Raw genomic sequence first — 11,180 nt, forward strand, 5'->3', positions numbered from 1 at the left:
TGCGTCTATTTGCAGATCAACATAAAAAAACACCTTAAAGAGAGCGAAATAAATCAATTACTATCTGGGTAATTTAAAAGTAATTATCATCAAATTAACAGCCCTTTACCTATGTTATGTATGTTTTACCCCGAAAAGTACCCATATAATTATTTTTGCTTCTTATGTTACAAAATAAATAAATGGTATCCTTGAAGATTAGTATTATATTAGTTAAGCCAATATAGTTCCAAAAACAAACTTCAGATTTTCCAGTAACTGTGGACATGACAGCATTTTGCCACTAATTTGTACTCCTCGGCACAGGTGTATCCTAATCCGTGTCAACAGGTGAAAATAACATATAGCAGTTACAGGTTAAAAGAATAAACTGCCAGATTATGTACGTGTCAAATAACGCACCAGCCTCACGTGTGAGGTCACGTGTTTAAGTACAGGTAAAGCAAAAATAAACATATACTTCACTAGAGGCTATATGAAGAAAACCAGGAAAATAAATACCCATATTGTATCACCAGTATCTGTATGCAAGTGCCATTGATTAAGACATATCTTAAAACACCAGGGGCAGTAAAAATGAATCGTTATATCCAAACGTTTGATTCGCGTATATTGCTGAGGCGTTTTCTCTTACAGAAAAGGGTTAATTTGATGGTGCTGGTGTTGTAGGCTCTTACACATAATTGCAGCTTGCGGCATATTACACGTGTACCAGTGGCATTGGGGTTTTGAACCAATTTGGTTAGAGTGCTCGTAAGTGCTGTTCGGAGATCGAGTATAATGTTCTAAAACTGAATCAACCAATTTACCGTTTTGATGGTTTTTATTAAAGGCCATAGAAAATGGCTTAGCTAGAATGACATAACGGATATTGGAAAATGTAAACAATTGTTATAGTTAAACTAGACTACCGTCTGCAGGTAGCATGGCGTCATGTTTTGTTTTAAAGTTTTAAATTGGTATATAATGTCGAAACTGAGGAACATCTGATGGAATACTTTCAATGAGCGTAGTGCTCAAATGTTTTGGAAAAATTCGTTTTTGATCGCTAGTTATTCCTCATCCATACCCAGCTACGTGAACGCTCTGGTTAGGCACACTTAGATTGCTAAAGAATTGTATATCTTTATCTTCACAGAATAAATAAACACAATGAATGAGTAGCGTTAAATGTATTCCAAATATGTCTTCATGCAGACATTAGAAACAGTGTACATATTCCAAGACATCCATACAACATCTTCACGTTAGATCAAAATATAATTCCCCGATAATCTGTTGTATGTATTATTATGATATCCACTACACCCGCCTTCCAAAAGCGGCGATACAAGATTGCCTTCGAGGTTTATCCTTATCAGTCTGGACTTTGACGGTGACGGCAAGCTGCCCGTTCAGCGTGTTATTGTTAATGGCTAGTTCACTGCGAGTGTTAAAACTTGTCATCATGCTGTTCGTGTTGCTGTCTATTTCCCGGTCAGAACGCTTCTTTTTCTTGCTCGTGCATCCGCACACGTGCCTGAGGTGTCGCCGGAAAATCCGCCCGCTGAGACAGTAGAGATAAAAATTCACCGCACTGTTCGTATAATAAAGGTGCTGAAACGCGTGAGTTAGAAGCACGTACCACGCAGATGACACAACCTCGCTGTTCTGTCCAATAAAAAGATCAAACAGTAAGAGGATTTTATACGGGGATGTCATAAGAACAAATAACACTGAAACTGAAACCAGCATAATTGTCACTTGTAGACGCTGTCGTTCATGAGACTTCTGTGGATTGGAGTGGTGGGGTGTAGCCGGTTGACCGGGCACTTGTAGCGTGTCCATTTTCTTAATTAGACTGAAAGACACGAGACGTTTCTGCGTTTTGTTGGCTTTAAGGACAGTTCTAATGATGACTGTGTTAAGACTGGTTAACATCATGAAGGGGAGAAGAAAGGTGACGATAATGTCAAACCAGGGCCAAGCTGTCAACAAAGCCTCATTGTTTTTTGGGAGAAACAGGCAAAGTTGGCCGTTGTGTAACCGTACAGTCCAGGCAAGATGAAGGTTCTTGCACACGATCAGAATAGCACCGGTTAAGAGTACCTTCCACGAGCGAGACACGGTGCAAAATGTTTTGGCCTTAAGAGGATATTTGATCGCTACAAACCTATCCGTTGTCATGACGAGGGTTGTGAAAATGGAACAGTCAGCGACAATCTTTTCACACAGTGTCATTCCTTTGCATAGGGCATCTGTGTTACTATCCGAGAAAAAATTAAAGAAAAGCCAGTACGTGCTCTGAAAGAACAATAACATCACAGTATCCAATATCGCCATCACAGATATGAAGAAATAAGCCGTAATATGTTTGTGGCGTTTCTTAAAGGTCACGATGAACGCCAGTATGTTTCCTGTTATACCCCCAACTAATATAAATGGAGGGATGTAGAGAACTATGATTTGGAATATTATTCCATAAATTCCCGAGTCAATCTCTGGAGAATCTGCTCCGTTGTTTTTTGTCGCCATGGAGGTATTTGCAGTGAAAACCGAGCTCATTGTGCTCTCTGGTTCCGCAGGCATGGTGAGGATATATGCCGCCGCGTGCGGAAAGGGCTCGTCTCCACTTGTAGAGGCGTCGCTTAATCTACCTTCCGAGTGAATAGATTCTGTAAATATACTCGTATAGTTTCCGACGTCTCCCGGTAAATTCATCAATGTACTATTTTCAAACAGTCGGAAGGAATTCTCCGTCTCATTAGGTACGCTAGTCTCTGCAGTGGCTCCAAGGACAGACCGCCTCGGTTCCTGAAACACCATCATCACACACATACACTACACTGCATCTCACCAACCAGTCCTAAAACCTTACTTTGTGTTCATACGACGTCAATATTCTGGTCGTGCTCTGCATGCAAACCTACCCCTGGCTAACAATGACTTCACTAAAAAACAACGATCGTGTTTTGATGCGTCAACTGAATGAGCTAAATATAACCGCCAAGTCTTCTTTTGTAGGCGACGGTAAGGCCGCAATGCGCAGAATCGATTCATCGTTTCCTAGAGCAGGCAAAGTGTTTCATCCAGAGCGAGTCTAGGAGGTTCTTACATGTCCCATTGGGTATTCCATTATGACGGATAGATCACACAGTTAGCGCACCGCGCCGGTGTCAGTCGTTAACCGTTGGAGTTGTTACACAAGAACTTCAGAAAACAGTATATTTAGGATCTTAAGGCGTTTTTATGTAATAAATGGACTTGGACTATTTCATTTATAAATCACACAACCTTCACATTGAAAATAAAAGCTGATTGAGTTCGTTTTATCAAAGCTTTTCCATTATTTATTTATGTTAGAGCGTGATTTTGTAACGCTCTTTGAAATGTGGACTTGCGTATAAGAGAATAAATGATTTTAAATAACTAATGTTGACCACGTTTTATTTTCTGCTCCTCCTATTGATAACGCTAGCTAACAATTGACATGGGTTTATTCCAATATACCAATAAATTTCCCCCGAGAATTGGGAGCCTAAAGAGAGAAATGTGTAACAGCTATCACTTGACGTACCGACACTTCAATAGATATACAAGGTTTTATATATATTTTGAAATGAAAAAAAAAAATGGAAGCATTAAAGAAGGAATATAAAGTAGTATTGGATGAGTAGGGGAAAGCAACTGTCATAAAACAAGATAGAGAAAGAAGATGAGGGCTGGGCAACTTAATAAACGTAGCCATCTAATCCCTTAGGGATTTAAACTGAACAGCCTTTAGAAAAACATCTGAGATAATTGAATAGTACTTGGTCCCGCGCCACGCTGCAATTATTATATTGCGTTCAAAATATCTTTGAAGGGTCGATCAGTCATACATGAATGGTTTATTACTTTAATCGACTATATTGTTACTACATGTATTTTCTACTATACCATTACTGCGCTGCTTAGTATTGAAATATCTTTGTTACTTTATTATTATTATTATTATTATTATTATTATTATTATTATTATACTTCGCTGTTCCCGTGGGGAAGTGTTTACCAAACACTTTATTCGGAGGTTTCTATCATTCTATAATTTGGAAGAAAAAATGAGAGCCCGTAGCATCAGTGACGTTAAACTGTAAAAGTGAAACAAAACAACCGACGGCAGCGTATGTCCAACATAATAACGATTATTTGAAGCGAAAAAAAGCACTTACCGTTCGCAATCTAAAATTGGATTAAAGCCATGTCTTTATAATAAAAACGTGTGTCAGGACAAAGTAACATACGTGAAACTGATCGAAGGGGTTCATCGCTCGGTCACTAAAAACGACAAACCTCTTAGCGTGAACAATAAATAGAAAAAAATCAGCGCCAGAAGGTTTACAATCTTTGTTCATTTCGATTAATACAGTGGAGTCTGCTTAAGGAAATAACCGCCCCCCCCCCCCCCCGACCCCCGCTCTGTGTCCCTAGTTCTAAACTTTGGTCAAATGGGCCCCCTACATGTATTTTAAAGTTGAGGACATGACCACATGTATAATATCCTTTTTATGTGTTTTATTGATAATTAACAATTTTAATGAACTTTTATGGAGTTTAAATGCAGTTGCACATTTTTTAGTCTCTCATAACCCTTAGTAGGGTGGGATTTATTTATTTAAAACGTGAGACGTTAATAAAATTATTATTATTATTATTATTATTATTATTATTATTATTATTATTAAGGTAAATTACATCCCAAATGTAGGGCTTTTACTCTTCAATATATAGGACTGATGACTGAACGATGCCTCATATAGTGGAAAATAAGATAAAACATATCTGCAGGTTTGTGCATCGTATGTCCTTTATGTTCAATTGTTTTTTTTTCTGTCTATTCACCCTGTCCCTATTTTATTTATTTGGTATTTCATTTGTAAATTTCTACAAAATACTACTACTACTACTACTACTACTACTACTACTACTACTAATAATAATAATAATAAATTGAAAATGGTGCTAAAATGTTCTTGTTTTTTCAAAGCTTAATTCAAAAACAGTCTTTCGGATATTTTGTACGTTATATATCGTAAACAGGAATAACACCCGTAGGGATCCTCCTTGTAAACAGCACATAACTTCCTTCAAATATTAGGGCATCCCTTCGTTGTTAGCTTCCAAGCACAGAAACTGATATTTTCAAAACGATTATTCCCATGTAAAATGCTATTCCAACTCAATATATATGATAAAACTAAATTAGTAAAAGGATCCACTACGACGTCTTAAAGTTGTTTGTAAATTTTACTTCGTTCCTAGACTTTGCTTTAGGGCGATTTAATTAAGAAGCAACCTGTAGGTAGTGTATGTTTTAACATTGCAACACGAGCGTTGTTCAAACACCTGCTGCTATACCATGAAACGAAAACATGAATGAAAGCAACACGTGTATGACGTAACGACATGTTGTTTAATACGTATATGACGTAACGCCATGTTGTTAGATATGCTCTCCAGTTTGGGGCGGAGCTTTGTTGCTCTACACATACCTGCCTCTAATTATAACCCCATGGTTTTCAGGCAGATTATTTGGTTTAAGAGTGCGGTCCACGTGTGGCGGTTCTTTGTATTAACTGGTCATTCCGCGTGAACCAACTGCTCCGTAAAAACGAGAACAGATGTTGAACTGGACGGTGAGAGACATGCTGTCAGATGCATTGTACTAATCTGTACATATTTATGTTTACAGCTAACAATTCTGTAAAATGCACCCCCCCCCCATGTGAATACGCATCTACCGAAAGCAATGATCAAATAAATAAATGACGACTTAAGAAAGAAAGGAGTATCAAAACAAACGGGGAGGGTAACAGGTAAACAAGCAATCAATTAAACAAATAAATTAAGAAAGACACATTTACTAACAAAACGGAGAAGAAAAAAACAAAAACAGCAAGGGTGACATGTCCCTGCTTTGGCTATATGTAGATGGGTGAGTTGATATATCCGTTTAGTTCATAAATAACCTAATCATGTGTTTACCCAATGTCTCGCCTTACTCAGGTCCATTTTTATGTACAGACACAGATGTGTCTGTACATATAGCCATCATCTGCGTCTGTCGTCGCCGTCGTCGCCGTCGTCGCTGTCGTCGCCGTCGTCGCCGTCGTCGCCGTGCACTTTTACCGATAACACGATAAGTGGAAAACCATTTTACCTTTTGACTTGAAACTTGCAGAACTGATGAATATTCATAATACGCAGGTCAAGTTCGAAAATCAGCATGATCGGGTCACTTTTAGGGAATTTATGCTGTTTTTTCACTTTTTTCAGCATATATGCAGCACCGATAACACGATAAGTGGAAAACCATTTTACCTTTTGACTTAAAACTTACAGAACTGATGAATATTCATAATACGCAGGTCAAGTTCGAAAATTAGCTTGATTGGGCCATTTTTAGGGAATTTATGCTGTTTTTGCACTATTTTCAATATAAATACAACACTGATAACACAATATAAGAAAAACGGCTTGGCCAATTGTAATTATACTCACAGGAGTGGTCAATCTTACTAAAACGCAGGTTGAGTTCGAAAATCAGCATAATCGGGCCATTATTTTAGAAGTTATACTGTTTTTCACATTTCCTCAGATTCAATTATTAGGCATGTTAACAGTCTCATTATTTAACTAATAAGATGCCTAAAAGTGTTTGTTTGATATTTCCTGCATCTTTACAACATTGTTAGTTGATTATGTAAAAAACATGGTAAACTTGTTATCATGTATTGTGTAATAAAGTGTCAAAAATGGAAATAAACTCATATCATTTCAGTTTGTCAGATTCAATCATCCACTATGTTCAGAATCGCAGAATGGAGGAAATTGGACATTTAACACTGTTCTATTGATACTTTTCCCATCTCATCAATTTTCTTAGTTGGTCATATAAAATGGCAGTAAAATGTTTATTTTGTTTTATGTTAAAAAAGTGTTAAAAATGGAAATAAACCCATTTCAGAACAGTGCTGTCTTGTTTACATTTTGGCATTTTCAAGGCGTGACTTTGAAGTTCCATGGGCCTGAAGACCTTTGCTAGTCACATTTTCTGAATATCTGTGAAACAAATATTATATAATTAAAAATTGATGGTCATTAAGCTGTTAAACATTATGTAATATTGCATCAAAATTTGAAGAAACTCCTATTTTGGGCACTGCTTCCATGATGACCATTTAAGGAAAATCATGTCACTTACTGTTCTCAAACTTACAGGAATGAAACATGGGACTAAAATACAGCTTCAGTAGGCAATGCAGTCTGTTTGGTATTTTTATTTATTTATTTATTTATTTTTTTTTTTTGGCAGTTAAACAGTTTTTTGTGAAAATTTAATTTTTCACATATTGGCATTTTCAAGGTGTGACTTTAAAGTTCCATGATCTTGAAGACTTTTGCTTGTCACATTTTCTGAATGTCCATGTTACTAATATTTTATTAATAACATTTGATTGTCATTATGCTGTTAAACATTATGTAATGTTGCATCAAAATTTGAAGAAACCCCTGTTTTGGGCACTGCTCCTATGATGACCATTTAAGGGAAATCATGTCACTTACTGTTCTCAAACTTACAGGAAAGAAACATGGGTCTAACAAACAGCTTCAATAGGCAACGCAGTCTGTTTGGTAAATTTTTCTGGCAATTTAACAGTTTTTTGTGAAAATTTAATTTTTCACTTATTTGCATCTTTATTTTCTGTTCTTTGTCTGTACATTTGACAGCTTTGCTGCCTTGTTTATTATTCTAACACAGTATGACAAGAATTTTCAAATATTATTCCCAGTATCTCGTCCTCATATTAGCCCAAGGCAATACATTATGGCTTAGTTTACTGCGCTGCTTTCGAGTAAAGTTCCATGAAACGCTAAAAGGTCATTTACCAGCAGCGGGTGTGATTAACGTTTTTATGAATTGTGAGTCATCAAGCCATTCCCATCACATGTGTAAGTTCTCTTTATTGTGCTCTGGGTATTACAGGTAGACAGGAGGCTAACAATCTACCTGTAACTGGCGGGATGTAAACATTAACGCCTCTTTGGGTCTTTCTTGGTGATAAAAATAGATGTATTTAAAGATGAACTAGAGCAATAACATGCAGTAAACAAAGTGTAAAATAGAAGTACTAAATCTATACTAGAGCAGAAATATCTAGCCAACTTATTTCCCGGAGAGGAAAAGTCTGGTTCGTGTAAGTGTTTTTCAAAAACTACCACATTTTCATAAGAACTGTTCTAAAAATGTGGTTGGAATGAAGGATGTCAGTACACTTGTATCAATCAGAAGTTAAACTTAGATTTTTGTGGTTTCTCGGGTTTTTGTTACACCCCGTAGTTTAAATTTTCAGCCAATGTTAAAGAGACGGAGAGAGTAAATGTCAGGTGTTTTTCACTCTTGTCTTTGTCATTTTGCACGCAGTTTTTAGACAGTCCAGCTCTAAGCTATTCTGGTACAGTTTAACGGTTTGTCCTGGCAAAAACAATCCTTGCTAGTAAATTTTAAATGGTTGTGAAACAACACCAAGATTTAAATAATCCTACTCTTTAATTTTTCTTAATTTCTACCCCGGTATATCTATTTAGCTTAATTCACGAGAACCTCGGTACATTCTTTGATAAATGACCGGGAAGCATTTCAGAGAGGTAGTTGGTTTTTTGTGTTTATCAAATGCGACAAATGACCCCAATCTTCAAACAGCAGAGCTTTGAGTTTTAAAGGTTACCCATTAATTTACAAGACCTAACAAGGGAAATATTGCAAGAGCTGTAAACGCTGGCTGGGAGATGGGGCCGGTGTCGTGTCACATCAATTAAGGACACCGCAACAGCACAGGATAAGGTATAGTGCAAAAAAAAAGTGTTCCAGGAGTCTTTAATCAGTATTGCGCAGGCGCAGCAGGACACGTCCGGACCAAGTGGTATTTTCTAAAATGTGTTTTTTTTTCTCTTTTCAGCTTTTACTTCGTTAAGATAGCCTGAGGTGATCCAATTAATTCTCTTTGGTATAGGAAGATCTTATTTCGACTGCAATAGTATCCACACCTAGTTCTCATTAAATTCAGCCATTAACAAGGGCACTTTGAAGTCGTCCCTCCTACGATGGTCTTTTCCAATCATCACACAGTGAGTGGCCAGGCGATGAAATTGCTAGGTTTTAAAGCGCAAAACGACTAAGAAGTATTTCAAATGAACTCGGGGCAATAACAAGAGATCGTTTGATCAGGATATTGCAAGATCTATAGGTAGCCACATGCGTATAAGGACAGAATGGTCAGAAATTAAAGGTACCATTAACCACACTGTAAAAAGGCAATGGTATATTTACCTGTACAAGGCTCTGACACAAAGGAAGATAACAAAAGTGTTAAATACCACCTACTTACAGCAACAAGGAGAGTACAGTGTTAAATAAGATCGGTCTTTCATTAATGATCTAACATGATACATGTATGCTAAAAAGTTCAAGTAAAACATGTGGGGTTTCGACATTTTAATCCGAATACTAATTTGGCAGAGCTGAGAGTTCTACTGAGGCCAGACGTTACTGCATGAACTCAAAACACTGGGGAAGTGGGAAACAGTTTAGACTGAACACGATCATGGCAGTCGAGAAACACTGGTAATAACTGGAAATAACATAACTTAAACCGAAAGCAAAATAAATTATCAATTTCAAAATATTCCCTCTGTGTAAGAAAAGAATGAATATCGACAAAGTGTTAAGTCTGTCAGTGTTGTCCTCTGGCCGAGGTCAGATAACGAGTCGCTGGCCGTTTATGGCTGATAAAAGAACCGCGCCAGAGGTCAGATAACGAGTCGCTGGCCGTTTAGGGCTGATAAAAGAACCGCGCCAGAGGTCAGATAACAAGTCGCTGGCCGTTTATGGCTGATAAAAGAACCGCGTTGAATGAAACCTGGGAAGGTTAGTACAATATGATAGCTTCAAATGGCACGCGCCATGGGACTGTAAGACAAGAACGCAGCGTTTAATTTTAACCATAAGACCTATCGTTGTTCTCCGTGTCAAGACGTGATTAAATGCAACGCCGAGAAAGGATGCTCCCGACAGAGCGGATGAAGCTTTATAAATCAGTTTATTTCGTGTCACTGATCTCCTGTCTATCCAGCCAGCAGCCGCGTGGTTTCATAATCAACTTTGAAACCATCATTCTAGTGAATGGTATTGGTGCGCTAGCACTTTGTCAATAGTGCTTTCGCCTGTCACAACCCAATACAACTGAAATTTTCAACACGCCTTGACCTTAAGATACTATAGTAACCTTCTTGTATATCGTATATACCGGTACAGTACTTATACATTTGGTTGGGTGTCAGGGAAACCTATATAAAAAGCTACTGATGCTATACGCACTCTTTAGATTAAAAGTGACGGAATGACCGTGTTGTCCTGAAGTCAGGTTGATATGTACCAGTATCTTTATACATGTACGACATTTGGACCCTCCACTGAAAGGATTCCCCTCTGTCCCTGCGGTCGTGGTGTTTACACTATAGGAACCAATTACATCGTATCTACAGAAACAATAAACACATTGAAAAGTAAACGAAGTTGAACAACTCCCCATGTTCCATTATATCAGATATGAACGGTCGGGTTTGTATGAGGTAATTGACATAGAGAACCTGTCTGTCCGACATGGCATGAAAACCTGAAATGCCACAGAACCTGCAAAATTTTTGACATCGTAGGTCGTCTGCTCTGGTAAGATTTATATGAAGATACTTGACGCTTCCGTAATAATAAATAAACCTAGACAAAAGGAAATAGAATACTTAGTTCGGACCAGCACAACATTGGTAGACTTGGAGACTTCTTATAGTGCAGGTCCTCCAGAACTCCAGTATCTTCATCATATTCCTCATGTCTGAAAGTGAAAAGAGTATCCCTAACTTTCGCTACATAGTGACAATGAGATATTTTTCGTTACATAGTATACTGACAACTACAAGTACATAACGGAAGGACAGGAATGGAAGTCATAGGAATGGAAGCCCGTATGATTAGTACAGGGTTCGTTTGGAGTATTGAGGTTAGAATAAGGGACGAATGTCACCTGTTCACAGTAATGGGGAGCAGACTACGGTTCCTAGCGGACTTCCATGCCTGTTACACCTGTACAAGCTTTAACATGTGT

General features: G+C 37.7%; 1 protein-coding gene across 1 annotated transcript; it reads right to left on the reverse strand.

Moving 5' to 3' along the window:
* Positions 1 to 816: 816 nt before the first annotated feature.
* Positions 817 to 3,162, reverse strand: LOC106169488 (thyrotropin-releasing hormone receptor). Its single transcript, XM_013548951.2, has one exon. It carries the CDS (start codon positions 2,815 to 2,817, stop codon positions 1,303 to 1,305), a length of 1,515 nt encoding a protein of 504 aa, XP_013404405.2. The 5' UTR covers positions 2,818 to 3,162; the 3' UTR covers positions 817 to 1,302.
* Positions 3,163 to 11,180: the final 8,018 nt, after the last annotated feature.

Source organism: Lingula anatina, chromosome 6, assembly GCF_051362555.1.
Source record: "Lingula anatina isolate TDL-2025a chromosome 6, LinAna3.0, whole genome shotgun sequence".
NCBI classification, from domain to species: domain Eukaryota; kingdom Metazoa; phylum Brachiopoda; class Lingulata; order Lingulida; family Lingulidae; genus Lingula; species Lingula anatina.

Coding starts and splice junctions, on each gene's coding strand:
- LOC106169488 (XM_013548951.2), bottom strand. CDS start 2,817: ATGTGTGTGATGATGGTGTTTCAGGAACCGAGGCGGTCTGTCCTTGGA.